The sequence below is a fragment of the Chaetodon trifascialis genome, chromosome 19 (assembly GCF_039877785.1).
Source record: "Chaetodon trifascialis isolate fChaTrf1 chromosome 19, fChaTrf1.hap1, whole genome shotgun sequence".
NCBI lineage: Eukaryota > Metazoa > Chordata > Actinopteri > Chaetodontiformes > Chaetodontidae > Chaetodon > Chaetodon trifascialis.
Window position 1 is genome coordinate 18921028 of NC_092074.1, and position 25306 is coordinate 18946333.

At 43.6% G+C, this 25306-nt stretch overlaps 1 protein-coding gene across 1 annotated transcript in view; it reads right to left on the reverse strand.

The window, feature by feature from the left end:
- Positions 1 to 828: 828 nt before the first annotated feature.
- susd6 (sushi domain containing 6) overlaps positions 829 to 25306 on the reverse strand; it is a 30567-nt gene continuing 6089 nt past the window's right edge. Inside the window, exons 2-7 of the mRNA XM_070987138.1 lie at positions 24803 to 24988; positions 6247 to 6441; positions 5523 to 5717; positions 5267 to 5405; positions 3684 to 4159; positions 829 to 3256 (exon numbers count right to left, since the gene is read on the reverse strand). Coding sequence (XP_070843239.1) covers positions 3231 to 3256; positions 3684 to 4159; positions 5267 to 5405; positions 5523 to 5717; positions 6247 to 6441; positions 24803 to 24947 — 1176 coding nt within the window. The 5' untranslated portion in view covers positions 24948 to 24988 and the 3' untranslated portion in view covers positions 829 to 3230. The remainder of the gene's footprint in view (positions 3257 to 3683; positions 4160 to 5266; positions 5406 to 5522; positions 5718 to 6246; positions 6442 to 24802; positions 24989 to 25306) is intronic.

Sequence of the window (25306 nt, forward strand, 5' to 3'; positions counted from 1 at the left end):
AGTGATTATTGGTACAGTTACTAATTCTGGCCACTAGGTGTCACACAGACACAATAATACTGTACAAAGAAGAAGAATAAGATCACAAACTGTACAGGACTCCGCAGCAAAAATAGTATAACAGCATGACAAAGAACATGATAATGAACCACGGGCTGAGACAGGAGGACGCAATATTTCAGAATTTCAAGCACAGAAAATTGGTTTAGAGAAGTAATTTAAAAGATACGACGGCTTCAAATAGAGCTCAGCTCCTCATGCAGGTTATTCTGCAGTCTAATCACACACAGCAGCATAATTCAGGAAGCAGCTATGAATGAGCTGTAAACAAGAACAATAAACTACAACAACCTCTGACCTGGAGCACATAAAACTTAGATCAGCAAATGATTGACTTGAACGCAAATCGACGGAGCAGATGGCACACCAGCCTATACAAGAGGTTTTAAAGTGACCTTTAAAGAGTATTAGGAGGAACCGTAATGTGACAAATGTACTGCTATATACTTTAGGTACTCTAGAAATAGCTCTCAAAAATGCTAAATAGATTACTGGCTACACAGCGACAGGAAGTGGGCTCGTGCAGCCATTCAAGCTGATTTTGAACATTAGCAGGATTTTCCATGTGTACACGAGGTTATGATCTTCCACAATCGAATCCAAAGGAAAATGGACTCATATTGTTCTGACTAATACAACCAGATACACATTAACACAGATAATAAGCAGTCTTCACATTTGATGCAGACCTAACTTTCAGTCTGAAAACGTTTATGTGACGTCAGTCAGGAATGACACAGTAACACAAATAATTAATGACACATCGTCTTCCACATTCAAAAGAAAGCTTTAATTAGAAAGTTATATACACACTGTAAAATTAAATTAAACTTTATACAAATATTAAATTACTATCTTCACACCCACTGCCATGTACAGAGGAAAAACCAAAGCTGAAAGCATTGAAACTAAGATTCAAGATGTGTACTTTTTTTAACCAGTTATTTTCAGGGAAGCCACACCGTACAACAGTGCTTCTGAACGCAAAGTTAATTTCACTTTTTTCTTTTCAATCCCGTAATATTTTAATGCCTTGTAGCAAAAGAGAAGCAAAGGAATAGTGAAATATAGGTGCTTATAGGTTCATCATCATCATCACAGTAGCTGGAAAAGCTAGGGGAGGACAGAGAAGGATGGACATTCGTTTAGTCGTGTCCGCAACAGAAGTAAACTCGTTGATAAATACACAAAGACAGTTTTATGCATAGAATAGAAAAGAACAGAGTAAGGCCATTGGGAAAACAGAACACGTTGCAGTACTGTAAAGCAACCGACGCGGAGGCTTAAGATTACACGTCCAAAAAAAAAAAAGAAAGAAAATATACAAGTCTAAGGCAACATCCTGTTTGCATTAATAATGTAGCCGTTGACACTGACACACAGCCACAAATGCCAAATAAAACTGAGAACAGAAATCCAGACGGTTGCTCTGGGGGTTTTTTTTCTGAGCAGTTAAGCTTGAAAAGTAATTCTCAGGATCCTTCAGAGTCATGCTGTTTCCAGGGTGACCAGCTCAACCACCAAAGCTTTTCAAGTGGCAATGAAAACACAGGATGATTTCCAACAGAATAACATGATTCTCTCTTAAATTTGCACTTGGCATTAGGAGGGAGCGTGAGTGTGTGGCGGGGGTGGGGTGCTATATAACAAAACTTTAGCATTTCACTGCAACCCGTTGCAGTTGTGTCAATAATGCACAAAAGTGGAGAGACTTCAGTACAGTGTGAGGGTGGGCGGGAGCCGGTTCCTCTAAGGAGACTTGTGTTTTCCAGCCATTCAGCAGAAAATGATAAATATTCTAGCTTGAGAGAGATGGATAATACACACATTGTGCGGTGGACTCGTTGCCTGAAGTGACGCTGGTCAGGGACACTGTGCAGCCAGTCTCTGATCTGAAGAGAGGCAAATCACACAATGGCTGTGTTGAGTTCTACCATATGAGGACATGTCATCTCCTCCCTCGCTGACACGCAAACATGCACACACGCACACATACATGCACTCAGATTCAGCAAATCAAAGCAACCCGAGCCACAAACCAAACAATAAATACAGTGGGAAGAAAATTAAACAACCTTAAAGTTCAGTCATGTGCCCAATCACCGCGTTGAAAGACCACCCTCTCGTCAGCTTTTCGGACAGAATGTGACATTACGTCTCCCTCTCCTCATACAGGTAAGATGTGCAGCACAGTCCTGGCACCGAAACGCCAATCGAGCCCACTCATGCAACAGAAGACGCACCTTCCAGATACCCAGTGCAGCTGGCAGCAGAAAAGAAAGGAGCAAGAAGGGTCTTTTCGTAGTTGTGATATGGTGCCTCGTTAAACGCTGCACCCTGCTTTTAGCTTTTGTGAGGTGGTTCTCAGTCCCACTAATCCACATGCTAGACGCCACCCGGAAACACAGACAGCCAGAGAGAGAGAGAGAGAGAGAGAGAGAGAGAGAGAGAGAGAGAGAAAGAGAGACAGACAGAGGAGGCTTCATGCTTCATTCAGAGTGGGCCACCGTGCTGTGACAGCAATAACTAAAAACAACATGCAACATTCACAAAGCGGGCTGCAAGAACCCGGCCGCCACTCACAACTTTTCAAGTACAGCGGGAAGACGATTCTGATTCTGAGCGCCACAGCGTCAGGAGCAAACATCACAAGTTTTTTTTTCTTCTTTTTTCTTTTTTATCTGAAGTAATCCCAGACAGAGTCGACGTGTCTCGATTGCTATAGCCTTCTCCGATGAAGCCTCTGTGAGCCATGTTAATATAGAGAACTACACCTGGGAGGAGGCAAGTGTATAGTAATACATAGCCTATAGTACACAACCTTGACTCAGTATGCATGTTTTACTCATATACATTGGATCTACAGGATTTATGTTGAGCTGGCACCACTCTGTTTGTCCGGCTTGTCTTCAGCTTGATCCAGTGGCTGGGTCCAGTGGTGCTCCATCATTGCTTATGATGCAGTGAGTATTGGTTGTTGGCTTTGCTCTGCATGGGTAGCAATGGCAGAAGAGGTTGCGTGGGGAATGGGCGTAGTTCTAGTCTTTTCTCTGCTGGCTGCTGAGGGGAGTCGGGTGAAGTAGGTTGACAGCCACAGTCAGTCCTGGTCAGCAGTGAGAGATAGGGAAATAGGGGCTCTGCTGCTGATGCTGATAGCAGGCTGGCAGGCTTCATGCTTCCTTCAACAGGGGAATATCTGCAGAGGAGCAGAACAAATATATCAGAACAGAGCAGTGGCTCCAGAGTCTGCAGTCTACCCTCCATACATTAGTCAGCCATTACATCACAAAATACACTTCAGTGATACTGGATTTCCTGTGTTTAAGTCATGGGAAGTCATTGCTTTGGCCTATTCTCAAATTTCATTTTTCATGAACTTAACCTACTACAGACAGGGCAAACTTTTCATTAAACCTGCTTTGGGTCTGTACTTAATGTCTTGAGCTGTATGAGAGTTTATACAATAAATACAGTAATATTGGAAATGTGGTGACATTTCTATTAAAAAGTACTGATTATGTTTACAGATGAAACTACTCTTGACAGGCGTTTGGAAACCCACATGTTGGTGACGTCCTTGTTATAAAGTAAATGTGTGGAATAACATGGACATCTCTTCTTACCGTCAGAAAAGTCGTCCGCAGAGGTAACAGAAAGCAGACTGTGCTGGTCGCTACTCTCAGAGTCTCTGCGGAGCGGTAGGGGGCCTGCGCATGCACCCCCAGGGTGCTCTCTAGCCCATGATGAAGAAGAAGAGGAGGAGGAAGAGGGGGCCTGATGAACCAGCACCGTCTCTGCATGACGGCGGGAGGAGAAGGATGATGAGGAGGACGTGGATGGGAGACAGAAGTCTAAGTCTCTGTGGTGGCGGGTTCTGCCGGGGCCTTGGCCTCCCGTGGCTCCCTGAGGAAGGCCCTCAGAGAGCACGATCGGGACGCGAGACTCTGGAGGAGCCAGAGGAGGTGGTGGAGAAGGAGGAGGACCGGAAGCGCCGCAGGGTCCGCTGCTTCCGTATACGGCCTCTTCGTAGGAGGGCAGCGTCACCTGGACGCCCTCCACCATGATGGAGCTGGGCTGGCCTGAGACCCCCTGCTCCCTCCTGACGGGAAGAGAGACGGAGACAGAGTGAGACGAACAGAAAGACAAGCGTGCACGAGGTGGACGAGGACACCAGGTGCAGGTTGATGGGCATGATGCAGTCATGTGTGTTGCGTGCTGCAGCAGAACCTCTGAGAAGAGGTGATTAGCATTGACTGTACAATCCCTTTATAGCAGGCAGCACTAAGCCCTCAGGCCACTACACAATCAACAAGAGTGCCAATGAGCATTAGATCAAATCATTCTGGCCTTTTTATCACAGAGCCACAGCAGAGGCGCTGGTGCCTGCGATAAAATGAACTCCTTTTCAGACTTTCACTTTCATTTCTGAAGCATTTAAGAAATGCAAACTAGGAAAACTAGTTGCCAGGTCTTGTGCATCTTACGTGGATAACTTGTTTATGTAATTAGTTTCAGCCGAAGCTGTAAAACAGGTATGTCCGCAGGAAGAATTAATAGCACTTTGTTCTGCTTCTGCTTTGTTACGTTGTGACATACTGGGAGGTGGTTTTACAGCACCGAACATAAAAGGGCAGTGTTTTTCCAAAGCAAACACAACTAAAGCTTTTAAAGGTTTCAACCGCAGCTTGAGTAAGAAGTGAAAGGCTGATTAAAAAACCCTCTTCAACATGTTCCTCCTCTTCAGCGAAGCCAAGAAGAAAACAAAATGTACACAGAGCGACACAGAGACTGACGCAAAGCTGAGGGGACATGAGGTCTCAAAGAATATTTATTGACCTATTTTATTTATGTCATCAATGGATGCCATTAAGGCAAGAAACACAAGATGTCAGAGGAACAGAGCAAGTCATGGAAAACTCTCTTACTCTTTAAAAATGCTATTTCTGTAGAGCGCTCACTTCACAGCTTGAATTTCATGTACAAAACTGCAACTGCAAGTAAATCATTTGTGAGATGTTATAAAGAAACTGTTAAGCCACAAAAACAAAAATAAGATCTGGGATCTAAGAAAGTAGAATCTCTTTAGCTTTCACGGACAGCAGCACTAATAGCTGTTGGCATGAGAGTCCAATTGTGTCTGCACTGAACAGTTATTATACCCAAGGAACAACAATTAATTTGACGCGTGTGCGTGTGTGGATCTTACCTGCTGTGATGGAAGGACTTGAGTTTGGGCTGTACGAGAACAAACAGCACCACTAAAAGCAGGATGAGTGCCACAGAACTAGCCGTGGACGCCACAATAGACAGAGCGGGTATTCCCAGAGGAGAATTTGGCTCTTTGTCTGAGGGGCACAAGAAGACGGAGAGGAAGTGAAAATGCGGTTCAGATTTTGATCTCCATTTCCTGCGTGAGACTGTGACAGAATACACGGAGGCGAAAGTTAGCTGAGGTGACAGACCTTGTGTGAGTCGGCAGCTAATCTGCATGGGGCCGTCCCACTCGCCGTTCTGGCAGGTGAGGAACTTGTAGTCGCCCTTCAGAGCGTAGCCCTCGTCACAGAAATACTCGATGACGGTCTTCTGGGTGAGGCGGTGGCAGGGAGATGGATGACAGCGGTAGCCCCCGTTCTCTGGCTCAGTGGGGGGCGAGCACACTGTGAGGGGGCAGAGCAAAAACTGATTGTAAAAATTGTGGCTTTTTGTTGTGAACTGAAAGTGTGTTTGCCATTATTTCTACCTGTGGTCAGGTTTGATTCCTGCGGTTTAAATGTGAAATTTCCCAGCGCTCCCTGCTGGTTCTCAAGGACAATCTCGCTACTGGTGTTATGATGCTGTGTGGTATTGAACTGATACCATATTTCAGTTTTGATGCAGTCCTGCATGTGAAGTACACATGCTCATATGCAGCCGTTTATAAAACTGACTTTTCAGGAAGTGAGAAATAAATCATGAAGTCAATCATCTCATGAACTTGACCTTGATGGGTTTTTTTTTTTTTAAAGTGATGAAAATGAATCATTCCAGTCCAGAAAAAGTTCTACTCAGACAGCCACATTAGGCCCGCATCTGAGCCAAGACTACTTCAAATTTTATTACAGAAAGAAGTGAAACAAGTTTGCATGCAGTCAAACATTATGTTCTTTAGTGCTTTGTCTCATGTTTCGATTTTGTGGTCTCGCTCACCGTTGCTCCTGATGCAGCGTGGAGGCTGATAGGACCAGGCTCCAGAGCTAGTACAAATGATGCTGGTGGGTCCATCTGCAGTGTAGCCAGGCTCACAGCCATAAGTCAGCAGGGTGCCCGGGGGGAAAGAGCCCCGGTTAGCTTCGGTCTGGTTCAGCAGGTCTCCGTGCTGCACGCCGGGTGGCCGCGCACAACCTAAAGACAGAAACAAGTGAAGACAGTAAGAATCATTTGCTGATTGAAGGCTTGAATGACAGAAGCCCTTCATGTTTTGCTTTCAGAGCAGGACAAGATATGAAGATATAAAACCTCGTCATGTGGCTCGAGGCTGGATCTATGATCATTTACGGCTTATGTAAGGAACTACCAGCATGAGGCCAGCAGCCACATTGGGATCCTGAACCATGTTTTAATAATGTAAGGCAACAAGGTAATTACAAGGGATGTCAGTAAACTTAGTGGAGTTAGAACTGCCTGTAGACAGGATACAATGTGTAGTATCTTAATTTTCAATTTGTGAAGGGATTACCAAGTATTACAGGCCTGCTGGGGAAACAAGGACAATTTATCTCACATGTGACCTGATTCTTTGAAGAATAATGTACCAATATTCTGTCAAATAAACATAGCATTTCCATGAGTTTATCACTAATGGTGCCTATTATAACTGGCTCCATCACAGTTAAATAGAGAACACTGATAATAGTTTTCCAGTGACTCTATTACAGTAATGTGGTGCCGCTGGAATATTGCACTGTTCTATCATTAAGCTGACATAAACTGTCGGCTGGTCTCCTCTGCAGGCAGCTGCCACTGGGTCAAACAACTTTTCACAGGGAAACTCTGTCAAGCTGACAGGTTGAGCTGATAATTAAAGCTCAGAGGTATTGTTACTTGAAACTAGGCTGCTTTTTACACAGGCAAGGGAGAGGCACCGCATCAACACGACAAGTTAGGCGGAGACAGCCATGCTGTGCAGCATAGAGAATACCTGAAGTGTCTGCAGAGGATTAAAATGTCTCCAGGAGCTTCATATAGATCTAATTTCTCTCGATTATCTACTGCTCATTAAACTGTCTTCGTCCCATGCCAGCATTTTGTCCATCTGTCTGGCGGTGAGACAGGATCATGAGCGAGGCTCATTTACTTGGCTCTAATGACACACTTCAAGCTCTAAGCCAGCCAATAAGGACAGGATGAGACAGGAGACCTAAAGTTAATTGTTCTTTGATTCATCTTCCCATGCTCATCTATGATGTTGCAGTGTCACACCAGCTCCTTGTACTTCAGTGTGTTTCATCGCAGTATGAGAGTAAATTATCTGAATTTGTGATGCACTCCCAGAGCTCCAAACACTATCTACACACACAAACACACACGCACACACGCATAAGGAGCTGCAATCTGGAGAGTGCAGAGCATCTAAATCCAGTCGGTCTGACACAACATTGCAACACCTGCGTAAACTGAGACATAACAGCAGGAGGTTGACTTTACTTTCGGTTTTATTGATCTTCAAGAAGAGCCGAAGATGGAAGAGATGGAAACCACAGATAACGACATACCAGTTTTATTACCACTGATCTGGCTTATCCATGAGGGGGTTTCGCAAGAATATGGGTTTGGCTTCATTGGAAATGTTTTCAGTGCTAACTCTGAATACCTAAAACCCGTCTGGGCCATTTTACATAAATCACATCTGTTCAATAAGTGAAAGCGTTTCAGTCTTTTATCTGTACATCTTAACCATTTGATTTATTAAGTGGAATCATACAATGCACAGTGATTTCTCTCAGTAGCAAGACATAAGCAAATTTAAAAAGCACCCCACAATAAAGGACATCAATAACGCCACCAACACTAATGACCATATGACTCATTATTTAATCCTTGGTCTGAGTATTTATAAAAAATATTAGCCATGGTCTATTGCAGGGCCTTATCACTTGCTTGACATAAACAAACACACCGACATCGCAAACAGCCACTTTGTCTTGCCTCTGTGTGTGTAGAGATTGAAAAAGAGACTATTTCCACAGCAGTGCCTCTAACATCCTCTAATCTCCGGGGAGAAACGTCGCTCTAAGCTGGCAGCACAAGATTAAATGCAAACACTCAAATGTGCTAGCGCCTACTCAGCAACACACACACACGCACGCATGCACGCACGCACGCACGCACACACACACACACACACACAAAGTCAACACCCATAAACAAAGACACTCCCAGGACTAAGTCGTGTGATACCAAAGGGTGTGTTATTGAATTCAGCTGGGGACAGATTTAGTGTGTGTGCTCAAGAAGTGCCAACTCTGCTGGTAACGCAGGCACACTATGGAACCACAGTTGTGATTCAACCACTGAAGATGCTCCAGGTTGGTTCAGGTCTGCACAAACTCGATCTTTCTAAACGACAAGACTTTGTTTTACGGCTTCAACTACAGTAATTCTTATTTTCGTTACTAGTCAATCTGCTGATCATCTGCTTGATCAATCAATTTATCAATTTCATTTTTTTGAGCTACCAGAAGATATTTAGTCAACTATCACAGAAGACAAAGAAAAGCAGAAAATATTCACATTTGAAAAGCTGAAACCAGAGACTGTTTGCTATTTCTGCTAAAAGCTACTACTTAAATCACAAAATTACAGCAGCTACTTTGATTAAAAACCCTAATGCAGAATTGTGGTTTGTATGATTCGGTGGCTGAGCATTGATATGTGGAGAGCGACACTTCACACATGCAGAACAAAGCACTGACATTGATTATGCAGGACTGAACCACAACAAAACGTCTCAGTTCAACATCTCAAACACAAGCTGAAGGTTTGGTTATTATGATACGACATACATAAGGTTTGTGTGCTAAAGAAGCATTAATCTTTCGCACTCAGAGCTCTTTCTCTCGCATGCAGAAACACTATCTGCACACACACATATTTCAGGGTGCCATTTGACACCATGACCTGAGCAGTTGTTCACTAAGCTGCTTCAGGGCGACTAAAGGCTCTCCAAGGAGGAGATGGTGCTAATGGAGGTGCTAAAGGTGATGAATTGATGACCCCAGGCTGGAAGGCAGCAGGGGACACAAAGGCTGTAGGGGGCTGTTCAGGACAATAGTCTGTAGCCAACAGTTACGGTTATGATCTTTTGTGGTGTGCTGCAAGGCAGTCAATACCACTGCAGAAGGCAGATGAGTGTTAACGTCATTCATCATCTTTTTATTTTGAATTGCTTTCGTATCAGGAGGATTGTCTCAGATGTAAAGGCTTCATTTTCATATAAAAAGGCAAACAGTGGTATTTTTAAATATCAAACCTTGGGTCTTTCCGATACCAGAAAAGGCTTCTTCCACACAAAGGTCTTCAGTGATCAAATCAGAGCACAAACTGCATTTAAACTGCTCGGTGAAAATAATGAGGAGGGAAACACTGATGAGGCCAGAGCTCTAGCAGGAAGAACATAAACATAATCTGGCTTAAAGTCAAAGAAAGACATGGTCCTCATCAGCTGCAGGATTTAAATACAGAATGAGACAAGCTACTTTTTCTAGCAGCCTTAAGCAAATCCACTTGATACAATTGAGGGTTAATTCTTGAAAGATCAGGTCACAGCGGTCAGTGCAGTCAGGTCACTGTAAACGAACCATGAAGCCAGTAAAATGTCCATTTTGAAACTCGCGGCCCTTTCAGAAGCGCAGCAAACCACACTCTCCCTCTCGTGCCAGGAAAGCCTTGTGCTGCCTGCCTGTACAAAGCAGCCAGTTCCATCATCTGAGTTTTCCCAAATGTCATTTGGCATCTACTGCACTTAGACAAGTACGTATATTGGCTGTGTGGTTAGATGGCATTTAAAAGATCTGCTACAAGCCTTTACCTGCCATGAAACACACTCAGCCAGGAACATTTTGACGGTATGTTGAAGAACAAAATGTACCAGCATCACAATGCTGCTAATTAGACTGTAACTGAAACAACAACACTAACAAGAGTGATCAGAGCACCTCTGGGTTACTGTGCTGCTCCTGATGTCATGTTTCATTGTATTAGAGCTGAAACGATTATTGAGTATTTTTAGATCAACAGAAAAGTAATTGCCAATTATTTATTGTTTGTCATTTTGTACACAATTTTTTTTTTAGGATTCCAGCTTCTCAAATATGAGAATTTGCTCATTTTCTTTGCCACATACACATGTAAACTGAACATATTTGGGTTTTGGAGAGTTGTTGGGACAAAACAAGTCCTCTGAATATATCACCTCGGGCTCTGGGAAGTTATAATGGGCTTTTTGTGTGTATTATTTTGTGGACAAAACAATCTATGCCAAGAAACTAATCGGCAGACTAACTGATAATGAAAATACTCTTTAGTTTCAGCCCTACACTTTATATTGCATATTGGCAGCAAGTACCAACACGGACCCCAAATATAGACCTGATATGCATAAATGCACACAGACATTTTCCTATCGCACCACATCCCCTGAGAATAGATCAACTCATACCCATGTCAGCTTAAAAAAAGAAATGAAGACAAAATATGGAAAGATAAAGAAATGTCAAAAAAAGTGGTTGTTAAACTTGGAGCAGTGAAGAATTTTGACTTAAAACTCACTCTCTCTTGGGATTACACTTGTCAAAAGAAGTCAGTGCCTACCTTAGAGACACAGAAATGTACTCAACATCAAAAACTTGGTGCCGCATTTGCAAATTACCACGAAAGAGAAAGGTGAGGTGAGGAAGGAGAGAGGAACGGAAGAAATACTCAAAAGAAAGAAAGAAAACACTGACGGGAAAAGGTGCTCATCATCAGATAAACGGGCAGAAGAGAGGGGGGAGGGGAGACGGAGGGGAAGGAAGCGCAGAAAAACGTCGGCATCATGGAGCACTGTGGCCCTGAGCAATTACAAGCCAAAAAGAGACATGTTGTGGCAGGTCGACCAATAGCTGTGTGTGTGAGGGAGAGGCTCTGTGCAGCAACAATGGGAAGAGGAGGCAGCTACAGTACATACCACACTGTGGGTTGGGCTAGCACAAACTGAGACTCTGTTAAAGCAAAGAATGAATGCTGGTTCAGTATCCAGGGGTGGTAGAGTGGTTAAGATATATAACCTTGCTTTCTCTCCCTTTTCCGTCGCTCTCGCGGCCTAGATTGAATATTGGCTTTGAAAACACACACATGGAAAAAAAAAAACTGATTAAAGCACTGAGCGACGCCAGAGTGGATTTCAGCACGCCATGTTTTGTGCTTATGAGGAAGGGAATGAGTCACAGTTAAACACAAGCTGTTCTCCCACTGGTCTGATGTTAAGAGTTTGCTCAAGAGAACAGGCTTTTGAGAAATGTCGAAAACAATAATGACTAACACAGTGTCACGAGCGCCTTGCGAAAGCTACTGGAAAGAGTGTGTAAGAAAAACACACTGACATGAATTACAAAATTTTAGAAATGTCCTGTACATTTGTGTTTAAAGGTGTGTCTGAGATCCTGTTTGCTTTCGATATCCACTGGAGACTAACACTGCTTAAGCTTTGACATCTGCCATATTGAATTAAATAAAATGCACATACAAAAAGGTTAAACTGCTCGAAATCTTCTGGGCACACAACCGTAAGCTGATCAAAGAGCTTAATTGCTAAAAAGGTTCCCACTTCGTGTAGTGGGGGGACTGGGCCAGGACGGAGTGCCCATGAGGCGGATTGCTAATCCCAACATCCAGCGCCTTAAGGCAGTGCCGGAGGAGACTCAGGCCATGGGGGGCGTTAAAATCCCCTGCCATGCTCTGAAGTGCCTGCCTGGCTGTGAATATCTCCCTTTCACCATCTGTTACTGATGGCACTCACCCGCTAAGAGCTGGTAGGTGGATTGCGGAAAACATGAGTGGGGGGAAGACAAGGGTTTTAGCCCCCTTTGCACAGGCAAATTAAAATTCTAATTATCCTCTATTACAAGCTGGGAGCACTCTAAAGCAGATCAGATACTGATGACTTCTGCAACCAGCTGTTTGGTCGCTCTATAGAACAATAGGCCATAAAAGAGGGTGTGTTTCCCAGTGTGTGTGTGTGTGTGTGTGTGTGTGTGTGTGTGTGTGTGTGTGTGTGTGTGTGTGTGTGTGTGTGTGTGTGTGTGTGTGCGCGCGCACATGTTCAAGTGTGTCCAAAAGCAGGGGAATCTGTGTGTGTACGAATGTATACTGAGGGGGGTTGTGGGCTGGATTAAGCTAAAGACACAGAGGATGATGATGCTCTCTTTGGCCTGCTATATGTTTTTGTTCCTTTGTTGGCCTGTTTTTGTTGTTTTTGATGATGTTGCTGTCATTATTGGGCTGAGGGTGTTTTTGTTTTTTGCCACGTTCCCTGTCTCTCTCGATAAGCCATGGGATTTTTAGGCAAGCTGTTGTTATTAGAGTGCAGTACAGTGCATCAGAGCCCACTGTGGGGAAATGCTGAGAAGAATAGGCGGGCTCCCAAATCATTTCTGCCATTCGTGGATTCTAGTTGCTCAAACATTTTGGGGGGCATTTTATGGCTTTATTGAACTGCTGAAAGTGTAGTTGAGAACAGGAAACATGAGGAGATAACATGTAAGAAAGGTCCCAGGACGCTCATCTTGTTAACTCCATCTTTGTTCCAAACCATTAAAAGGTGCAGAATTACTGAAATAAGTCGTTGGGATATTCATTAGGACATTTTTTGAACAGACATGGCAAAAATTAAGTGCTTCCAGCCCCAGGTTTCACATAATACTTTGATTTTTTTCCCTATTTCTAAGGCTTCCATGATATTAAACTGAATACATTTGAGTTAAGGACATCACCATGCAATGGCCATTTTTCGTTATTTTATAAGTAAATAAGTGGTATCAATGGGTTGGACAAAATAATAGAAACCCCTGTCATACAATCATATGGTTGAATCTCTCTAAAACAGTTTCAACAAAAACTCAACCTTCATGAAGGTTGAATTTACTGCAGGCCTGTTACAAACTGAGCGCATGTGTCATGCTGTATTTTCATATCTACCCCTTACTGTTCATTTAGATTTACCTCTAAACATACATATGCTTCACTGCACTTAACTGCTTTTTGCACTTAGAAGCTAAACTGCGTTAATCAACTCATAACTTGTACAATGACAGTCAAAGGTTTTCAAACATCAACTGGTGACTAAAAAAAAATACTCAGCCAGTCACAGTGCGACTTCAAAATGTTCTACGGTGTGTCTAAATGTGTAAAGACTACGCTTCCTGTGCCCCCTTTAATTCTTTCACACATACACAAACATCACAGATGAGCTTTCAGAGGGAGATGCTTCACACAGTATGAGATGACACGAAACTGTAGTCTGACCTGGGTGGGTGACACGGGACCGCAACACTGAAAGCTTAATATCTGGGTGAGCGATACTAGCGGTGTCATGTTCTGCAGTGAGCGAGTGAGAATTCGACACACACACACACACACACACACACACACACACACACACACACACACACACACACACACACACACACACACACACACACACACACACACACACACACACACACACACACACACACACACACACACACACACACACACACACACACACCTATTTCTGCTTTCATACAGTGTCCCCTCATAACAACCGGGCCCTCACTCAAAGAGAACTGAAGCACATTGTGTTGAACAAGGGGAAAGTTTAAGGGAGAGAAAATGTGAAAAAAGCTTATAAAGGTGAACTTGAATTACTGTAGGGCAGAAAGAATGCAGAGCAAAGCTGAAATCTTAAAGCATGAAACCCATTTTTTCCCCAAAAAGAGACATTTTTCCATTTCCAGGGCCTCTGGGGGAAGGTGGAGGGACCTAACTGAGGAGAAAGGGGGGCGGAGGCGCAGGAGGATGAAGAACAGGGAAGCAGTGTGAGGGAGGTGCCGGCTCATTTATACAAAAGCCTGACTACACACAGATACAGGCGTACAGTTTACTCACTATGCAAGTGTAGGCTGCAAGTGTCCCAAGGCAACTTTGTAAACAGCAGGTTTGTGCTGCTCACTGACATCCTATCTGTGTTGTGAATGTGTGTGAATGGTTAAGGGTATGAATCTGATGGTCAGACAGAGCGGTGGGCACTCATTCCATCACCACACACTCTTAAATAAGCCAACCAGTGTCTCTACATTACACTGATGCCAAAGCCAACAGTGTCATTTCTACAGTAAACAGGAAACTCGGCAGAAAACACGAGACATGGGCTTCCAGAACAGCGTTTCTAGAGAACTTAGCGGTCCACTCGTCACATCACTTCCTGCAGCTGCAAAGCACAGAAACAAACACACATGCTGCATACACCCAGAGTGAAGGAAGTCTCTTAACAGACAGGCGCATCCTCCATCTCCCCACCCATTCCTCCCCTGCTGTTGCAATGCATTTAGCAAGCCACGTGTGCTGCCATTACACCGCATTGTCCCCGCTCACTGAGGGATGGGGCACAGTGACAGATTTAAGCAGCGTGCCTCTGAAAAGGACAACAGACAACTTTGCATTTGAAGGGTTAAATATGCATGAGAGACAAAGAGGGTGAGGGCAAGGGGGAGTACCATTGTGTGACCCTCTTTCCAACCCCAGGACACAAGCATACACACACATGCACGCACACTCTGCCCTCGAGTAACAGATGGGAGGATGTTAGCGAATGCGAACAGTGAGCTCCCCCTTCTCTCTTCTATCGCCCTCGCTGCTGAGGACAGCTGGGAGGCAGACATTCCTTCTTCTCAGCTTTCAGAGGAAAACAAAAGAGTGTGTGGAACCCCTCCCACACACACGTGCATGTGTTCAGACACACACACACAGCCTACCCCCAAAAAACTGTCAATGCAACTGTGGGCTGATCATATTTCAGCAGCCTGTGCTTGCTAGCCAGCAGAGGTATGAGCGCTGAGCCTGGGACATTTGTTGAAGGTGAAAGTCACAGAGATAATCCCAACCCTGCTTACCAGAGCTGGCACGCTGATATGTTGAAGTACTCCTGAGGTGAGGGCAGTTTAAGTCTGTTGAGAGCTGATATACTATGCTATACTATTTTTTTTTAACTGCAGTAAGACAAAGCTCAGTCTGCAGACCAAACTGAAGCAACTGCACTAGCAAGCCCCACAGAGGGTGATCAAATGGCACCAAGTGTACAACCTCTTAACACATGCTCGTGGTATGCCTTTTTGTTGTCAGCGTGTCCCATGTTTTTCACAACAGTGGGTTCTTACATGCTAATATACTATGTTTACCAAGCACCTCAATCAGATGCAGAAGCCGATCCAAGGCTGTAAAAGCAAGTGCAGATACCACAAGTCTGCATACATTTGTTGTAGCTATCAGTTAATCTTGCTACTGAGGTTACCCTGGGGACAATCCAGGCATTTTTTTTGATAGATCGTATCGGCTATACACATTCAGGCCTGCTGCATTTCTGAATCTTTGTTTGCTCTGGATATAGCAACTGCTGTTCCTAATGAACGCCACTGTGAGCGTATGAACAGTTGAGCCAACAAGTACAGCAGCCAGCAATTTAAATGCATACATCAGCACTCATTAGCCAGCTATGAGCTGTTCAGTGCCTGTTCAATGCAAAATATTAGAATAAGGGCTTGGATCTGAATCAGGGCCCAAAACTGCATATCCCCACTCACTGGTACCTCTATGCCAGTTCTATTGTAAAAAGTAGAAAAACTGGGATTAGCAGCCTACCTGTATTTGGCAGCAATAACAAAACATTCCCACGAAGAAAACAATGAACTCCCAGGCAGCGATCCATTAGCCTAGCAAGCCGAGCAAACCATGTCAAGACTAGTTGGGAGAAAGTTTCCATCCTAGTCAACTTATATTTTTAAGTATAAGCACTTTCTTCTAGACAATAATCACTGCTGGAAAACACTGAGCTCAAACTGAGACGTGACAATATAATAAAGTGTGCACATTCTGGTAGGTTAATCTGACTCAAGACAAAAATACTATATGACTGATATTTTGTCAGTAGGGAGTCCAGTGAGAGAATTACCAAGAAACTACTGTTTATCATCATGAGGGAGATGCAAAGTATTGTTTATATTGCTGGCTAGACCTCCAACACAGCAAACAGTTTGAGGACGCAAACACAGATAGAAACTCATCCAAAGCCTGAATGGGCCTGACGCCAAAATGAAGAACACAGGTATGTCACCTACACTCCTCATGTAACGTGTACCTGAGTGAGCAACCGAGAGTGTGAAAATATATGCACAACAAACAATAGCCAATACCCTTTACTTACAAACACTGACATAAATGTTGTAACTTAGAAGCTGTCGAGCCTTAGTCACCAAACACGTCACAGGAAAGTCACACGTCTCATGTTATTTTCGAATGTGCCAAGTAAATCATAAATAACTACATTTATGAGTCAAGTCAAACAGAAATCTGCAGTTAATGACGATGACTTCGGCCTACACATACAAACACCACCTGTTAAAGATAACATGTCTAAAAAGGCTGTCATTTATAGTGCTGATAGGATTATCTTATCACAGAAAATAATCACATCCAGTTTTGACAATTGTTTCAGTCATTTATCAATTAAAAACACCAAATATTTACAGGTTGCAGCTTCTCAAATGCTAAGAGTTGCTCACATTTCTCATTATAAACTGATTATTTGAGCTTTCTGGCTGTCAGCCAGACTAAGGCAGCCATGTCTTTGGACTCTAATAGCTTGTGTTGGCCATTTGTCATTATTTTTCGACTGAATATAAATTCAAAGAATAATTCATACATGAAGTGACCTATACAAAAACATATAGATAACACATATACACATGCATGCTTCTCATAAATCCTGACGCAATTATCCAAATGGATTCCAGTGCAGCCGATACAAAGGCCTTCACCATTTGGCTGCTGTTTGTTGCAGAGCTGTTTACAGATGATGTAATAAGGACAGAGGGCATTAGAGTGGAGCTAAGCCAAGTGGCCACTAAACATCTCAACACTCCATCTAATGGACTGGTTACAATTTGAGAGATGAGACTAGACAGAAGAAAACAAAAAACAGGAAATAATAAGAATCAGACGGGAAATACTGAATGATAATTAGCACAACCTTCTGGCAAAAAACCAGACCAAGGCATGAACCATGTAGTCACAGTAAAATCTGAATTCTAGCTGTGTCAAAAGGGTGGTGTGGGAACTCAGGAGGTCGTGCTATAATGAGGACCCAGACTCAGGGCTTTGAGTCAGCAATTATGCACAAAACTGAAGTGTCTTTAAGAAAGGTATTTAATCCCAAACAGCTCCTCTGGTGCTGTTCTGAATCAAACTCTAGGCCTTTATTTAACACGGAGCTCTGAGCTCAGCAAAGAATCACGAATTGCGGAGTGTCATCCCCGTCTCCTTCCATTATTTACAATCTCAATTAAACATCCACTAAAGCAGAAATGGCCGAAAAATAACAACAGCAATGATGGAGCCGTTTTTGCTGAAATGCAGTCAGTTAAAGAGAAACAGCTGTACACCACATCCACCCATGACAACAAGCAACACGCAAATGTGGCAGGATAGCACATGTATGGCCCAGCCCTTCCCCTCAGCTCAGTAGCAGCAAGTCTGTCATACCTAGTGGTTTGCTTTATTTTTCTGCCTAAGACTGCCTGTGTTTGAGTAGCGTCTGTGCACTTTGGATAATTTATTTAGAGAGTAAACTAGCAGAGCGCTTCTGACAAAGCTAAACTTGGACTAAAGCTAAAAGCTGAATCAACAGATTAAGGGCTTGTGCCTGATGCAGTACAACACTGCCCCAGTTCCACTGTCTCGCTACAGCTGTGGCACGTTGAGACATGACTGTGTGCATTTCCGCTCTGTACTCCAGTGTGGACTCCCAGCAGGTGATAACCATGCTGACTGCTGATATTTCGGTCCAAACATGACAGTCTCCGCTCTCCGAGCTAGCTGAGCTGTTAAAAAAGCTGTGCTAAAATGATGGTCATGCGTGTTGCAATAGAAACCACAGAAAAAGTTGTTAAATTCAGCTGCCAGTAATTTAGTAGCTGCTGCCTAACCTAAGAATTTCTTTGGCTTGGTGTTGTAATTGCTGTGTTAAGATAGTGTTAATGCAAGCCAAACATCTACCACTGCTGCTGCTTCAGCCTAGAAACCACTAGAAAGCTTTAGTGAGAAGCAGCTACAGGATGTGCAGCATTTTTTTTTTTAAACCAAGGTTAGTGAACAACTGCTATCTCCCTGCTTTTCTACCTCAAGCCTTAAATTTCTCATCAAGATATCATCTTCTCCCCTTCTGCACTGTTGTGAGGCAAACCATTCATGCTGCACCCACGTCATGAGCTCTAACATGGTTGCTCACAGTCTGGCGTGCCGTCGATGTCTCAACCATTGGCAAATTCAGCATGTGTGTAGGATGCTCAGCGCCTTATGTGTAAGATGATGAACTTGCTCGAACAGGATGCTGCTGTTGACTAACGGTATAATGAAAAATCAGCCCACACTGTTTCAGCAGGCCTGAAAAACACACATCAAAGAGGAGGTGAAAGAGGAGGGGAAAAAAAGACAAGACAAATGAAAAAAACAAGAGACAGAGCAGAGATTAAAAAGTCCAAAAAAAAAAAAAAGAGATTATCATGAATATGTACTTGGGCAAGATTTTGAGGTGACAGCTTGACAAAGCAAATCCAAAAGTACAAAACACACCAGTTCACACACACAGAAGTACAATGATGGTCAAAAACACAGACAGAAAGCAAAGAAAAGAACTAAAGAAAAAGAATGAATAAAAGACTGAAAGAACGAACAGAAGCAGAAGCAACAGAAGACAGGAGAGACTGGGGGATATATTTAGCAGCTCATTAGTCAGAGATGTCCTCTACTCAGCAGGCTGGTCCCTCGGATGAGGCCCTTTGGAAATCATTATGACTGCCTGCTGCTTCAGACAACCACACACATTTCACTGGAAAACAATTTACAAACTGCCTCTCCTCTCCCCAGCCCTAATGTAGCTTCAAAATAATCCTCAAGTTCTGGAGAGAGGCCCAAAAACAAAGCTTTGAACAACACAAAGTAACATGGTGAATTTAATAGTAACTGCGTGGGATTTTCACATTACATCCACCGCATTAGCATGAAAAATAACCAGTGGGAGCTTGGTCATAAATGCACCTCCATAAAGCTTAACTTATTTTGTAAGTTATCAGATTTGACCGTTGATGTGCTTGGTACTGCCAGTGCCACCACTCCCTTGATTCAACATTCATTAACCTTCACTTTACAGCACCTGTCACCAGTGGAGAAATGACAAGGTAGCAGTCTGTCAAACCTCAGCTGAAAAATGTTTGTATCAGTAGAAAAACACCCAAAACTGACAAAAAAAAAAAAAAAAAAAGAAAATCACATCCTATGATGAGCTTAGTGTTCGCAGGGGAAGTGGCAGTGCTGTGTGGCTAACAATAATCCTGGCCATCTGGGCCCTTCACTAAGTAATGGAACTGTCTGGTGAACTGTTTAAAGTGAATGAAATGGTCTTGCATCGCCTGTCCACTCTGCAGTTTCTGTTTCCATGGAGGTTTTTTTCTGTGTGTGTGTGTCTGGTGAGGCGTTTAAAGTTTCCCTTTAGGGCTTGATTGGGTGGGAGAGCTGTTAAATGACACAGGGTGAGAGCAGAGAGTGATGGCTCAAGTGATAAACACACAGGTAATGAAAGAGAAAGGCTGATGGATTCGACCAGACTGCCTCTAATGGGCTCTGGTCTCACCTGGCTAATGGCTGAAGCCTTAAAGAGAAGGAGAGAAAGAAGAACAGAGACATCATAGGAAGGGGGCTGTGCTGTGCTCAATATACTCAGTCACACACACACACACACACACACACACACACACACACTGAGTTAGCAGTCCTAATTGCAGACTGGTGATCTAGTGGAGCAGCCGCCTGCTATGGTTTGGCCTGTGGCTTCCAACACCCCCCCCTCCTAAAAGCCCCCTTTGTTCTCACATTTCAGAGAGGAGCCAGTAGCCAACGTATTGCTTTACTTCTGCCTGCCTGCAAACCGCCTTGCTAACAGGACTACAGGGGACTATTCTGAACAGTTAATTGCACGGGACCCTTTGTTCCCCCCCTCCCCTCGGGCTGCACTGTTTGTAAACCCGGCCTATCGAGCAAACGTTCTGTGAGGGGAAACCAACAGTGCGCAGACAGGCTCTCGCACTGTGGGGTTTTTTTTGTACAGACACATGCACAAAATTTTGTCTGGCTACAGAAAGCAACAAGTTTCAAAGACTACAGCTGTTTGAAGACGCCAGAAGTAGGGCATGGCTCATTCAGATATTTTCCTCTGTGGTCTGAGCAATGACGCTATGCTAGCCACTGGAGTCTACTCTGTTATTAAAGAGAAAAAGGGAGTTGTCAAGCCTTTCCTTGAGCAACTTCACTGTCGAGAAAACTTCCTCATATCCTTGGGTAGGTCCCACACACTGACGCGAGGCCTGCCAAAACAAAGCAATGAATCTATGCAGCAGGCCTTCATCAGGTGGAGAGAAAAGCATTCAATCCAAGCTGAGAACGGAGAACAATCGATTGTCAAAAACAAACACAAATCTCAGAGGAAATTAAAAAGGCACCTCTCTGCTCCTTCTCTTGCTCTCCTCCCCTTTCACCTCGCTTGTTTCTTTACCCTGTGACTCCACTTTTTCTTCCAGGCCGGGGGAAAACCATTTCCCGTTCTCACACATGAACATACATAAAAGTCACCACCACACAGAGCACACAGCAGGCTTGTTTGTGGGAGACTTCTGGTCCTCGCTGGCACTTTCCTGTATAGCTTTAACTCAACTTCAGAAGACAATGGGTTTTTAGAGGGGAATCGTTTATCTATGTAAGTGGACCCACAAGGATGGTCCGAGCCCTTTTGCCTCACTGATATGTAACACTGTTAGCACAGAAAACAAGGCAGGCAATCATGTGAATAGACCCTTTGGTGCCCGAGTCCCCATCTTTGCTCTCTCAGTTCTGACTCACTGTCTAGGTCCACTTCCTCTGACACAAACCACAAAGGCTCACTGTAAGGAACTGACACCATATTAGGAACTGAGCTCTAAGTAGCCAACGTTAGTGGGATGTCAAATAGACTCAGAAAAGACATGAAACAAGCGATATTTGCACTGTGCCCTGAAAATCCTCCACGCTGATGCCATTTATCTTGTGCATACACAAAATTCAAGGTGCCGCTTTGTGCCTGAGCTTGTTTACTGGCACCCTGCTTGAATGCAGAGGATGTTTTGCTTAGCATGTTGCTACTTTTGGAAGAATGTCCTGAATCACAAACACGAACGTAATCACACACAATAATCACAAACACAAATTTGATAGAGCCATTTACATTAGCTCAGCAGATACCCCGCTGGTAATCTTGTTTACAATGAACAGCTGAACAACAGATAAAAAAGACATGACTTGGACTGTGATTGGTTCTAAAAATACCTCGGCCCCAAAAGGCTTTGTGACTACTTCCTAACAAAGCGTATTAACAGATACAAGAAATTGTTGTCCTGACCTCTGAACAGAGAACCTGAAGCCACCGAAGAGGAAGCTTCAAGCTTTTCCTTTCTTTGTCAAAGTAAGCAATGGTGGGAGCAAAGACTTCCTCAACCATTACTGTCTATCGTCCTGTCTCTCCATCTTATTTCCCATCACTTGAAGGCCAAATTTCCAGAAAGAGCAATAGCCACAAAAAGACCAAAAGCAACACACCAAAAATAGAAATTTGCTGCTGCTCTGCGCTGTTTGCTGGTCTCTAGCGTTTAGACCTTGGGCTCTAGTATGCAAATTCTGTACAGTATATTTTTTTAGTATCAATTTCCATTCATACTGCACACTGCTATTTGTATGAGTCTGGAATAAGCCTGTCAGCAGTGATGAAATTTCATATTCATGAAAATTTCCAGAGCAATCTCCATCCCTGGAACACGTCAAGGGATTACCTATGTGAATTATGTATGGTGAGCTGGAGAGAGAGGGAGGCCAGTGAACAGAAGAACTAATAACATGAGGACTCTAAAGCTTTAAAAGGAGCCCCACCTTTATGTTAATACATCTTATTATAGGCTTAATTCATAATTTTCATGCTGCAATTCATGTCTTGTTTTTTTAGGTACTGTAATTGCTGTTATGTCATTTCACTCCACTTGTGTTGTTCTGATTTATATTCATTTTTCTTGGCTGTTATCTTGTTTTCTACTGCAATGAAGTGAACCCATTTTTCAGTAATAAGCGTTAAAGTTTCATCATGAAGAAAAATCAACAGAAAAAACTATTAGAAAGGAGCTGTAGGTTTTTCTGTTACTCCTGTTATCAAGGATGTGTCTTCTTTCCTTGCCCGATATAAGTTCGCGGTGAAGCTTGATGAAATTTTCAATTCTGTGTATTTAAGTTTGGAGTATTTAATATTCCATAATACTGTGCCTGAGCTGAAAAATGCCCCCGCACCCCCAAAAATACTGTTCTCATTCATCATTAACATGAAGAGTTTGCATTGAAATGTGTGCATAAGCCGTTCCCTGGAGTTATTCATATATATTTTAGCTTATATTCATTTAATGCAAGAAAATAAATAGCAAGTTTTATCCACCATTTTGAAGAGCCATAACTCTTGAACCATGAGTCAGCATAAATACTGCCTTGTGTACTACAAGGCAGTATTTATGCTATTAATACAGAGCTATGACAACACCTCCAAATAACCAGTTCACGCAAAGCACCCTCTACAATTTTCCATGACATACTTGAAAGCTGTGCTAATTAGGACATAAAATAGTGCCAGTGGCAATATGAAAACAAAAGCAGCTATGTAAAAAAAAAAATAAAGACTTCGTTTGTTTGGGTGTGAGGTCCACGCAGATTCCTTCAAGCAGCTCATGAGACTGTAGTTCTTGAAAGATTTAGACCACGCACTTCATGAACGTCTCTTAAAACAAACCAGTTGAAAATAGTCCTACTGGTGGAGTCGAGAGAACTATCTGTCCTTTTCCATCAGTTGACTGGCAGTCTTAAAGGCACAGGTGCATCATGGGTACTGGAAAGAAATTCTTGGGAGGACATTTGTTCCCACGTAATGCACCAACTGTCACGAACACAGTCCACACAGGGTCTGTATTTTGATAGATTGGCAGAATTTTTGGGTGCAACCTTGTACTGCATTTTATAAAGTTTATGTTCTGCATAACAACCATGAATAATCACCGTATGTGGAGCACAAGGAAACACAGGTTTACACACATTGCACACTCAAACACAATAACCAGAGCACATGGGCTGGGGATCTGAGGACACATTTCCTTGGCATTGGTAGGCAGTGTATGTGTGTGAGTGTGCTGAACGCAGAACGTGAGCGTGATACCAGCCCCTCTGGGCTCAACATGAATCATGTGTATTACATAAGAGAGAGAGGGAGAGAGAGAAAGAGAGAGAGAGAGAGGATATACTTGGGATCAGCAGTGCCCTCCCCCTGCCCATCCGTCCATCTCTCTCTCGCTCTCTCAATTCGTTCTGTTGCTGATTCTCACACACACATACCCGCACGGTAATTTATTGAAGACATTTAAGAAATGAAATTAATTAATGCTTTAAAAACATCCCAGGGCCTTAAACCACCCCTCACACACATTCACTAATTCACACATACACAGTCTGCCTCCTCTCTGTGGCAAGGACATCTGGCACATTTCACAAGCTGGCTATGTGAGGGGGGTGTGTGTGTGTGTGTGTGTGTGTGTGTGTGTGTGTGTGTGTGTGTGTGTGTGTGGTTAGTGCATGTCTGTAGGTAGTGTGTGTTTGTTTTGGGGGGGAGGGGACTGGAACATTGGAGGTCTAAAGTGAAAGGAAAGCTGGCACAAGTGAAGGGGTTCAGCGAGTACATGCCGTCAACATTGTACTCCTTTTGAAGAACTGAGGGACAGAAGCTCGATGGGTCCTGTGGTGCTTGACAAATACCGGCGTTACCTATGTTTACTTTAACTTCCAAGTGTGAATGCCGCCACTGCACAAAAAAATCAGTTCCATTTGCAAACCTGATACTTCTCATTCAAAGATAATGATGTAAGATCTCTAAGGCTGAAATACAAAACCTGATCTGAAGGTTGTTGTGGAGTAATAACCAGAGCTGGCTAGCCATGCTAAAAGCTCTCAGAGGACGGTAAATGTCATGGCTGATTAAAACCTTATGACAGCAATGTGACCGCAGACAACATCATCTCTCTGTTTCACTCAATAGCAGAGGAAAACTGTTGTGACTCATTAGGGCAGTGAATGGATTCATAGAGTGTGTGGGATTGAGCTCTCAGCCGCCGCTCGGAGGCAGAGCAACCTGATCAAGCCAAGGGTAAAGGAAGCCAATTTAATCTAACTGACCTGCGAGACAAGGGGAAAATAACCTCAATCAATTCACAAGACACGGGCGAAAATGGCGGTTTAGTCGAGGTGTCTCATGCGGGAGCAGAGACGGAGAGGGAAAAAACGTGTGTGGGTTTGTGTGTCTGCGTCTTACCTGATGCGTGACCATGAGGGAGCAGGGTGAAGAGGAGGAGAAGCGCGGAGGCAGCCAGCCTGTGGGCTAGAGAGGAGGAGGCGAAGGGAGAGGAGGAAGAGGAGGACAGGGCTCTCGTCTGAAACGCTACCATTCCATCGCACATCTTTTCCTCCGGCGACCAGCGAGAGTCCTCTACGGCTTAACCTGTCCAGGCCACATAGGGAGGAAGGGATGGGGGGGGGGGACGCGGATTACTATCAACATTCAGCGAGGATTATGTAACCAAAAGCAACACAGAGAGACAAGAGGGAATAACGTGCAGAGCTTTAAAGACTGTAAAAACAGAGCAGAGAGAATGACAGAGTGACAGAGAAAAGGCCTTCTTTGCACATCATCAAGCAACCATTGGTTTACTGATAACAACAACGGCATGAATGACTATGTGTTCTCGTGGCTTAGTTCCTTAAACAGCATCCTGCTACTTAAACTGCCCTCCAGACAGACTGACAACAATTTCCAGTG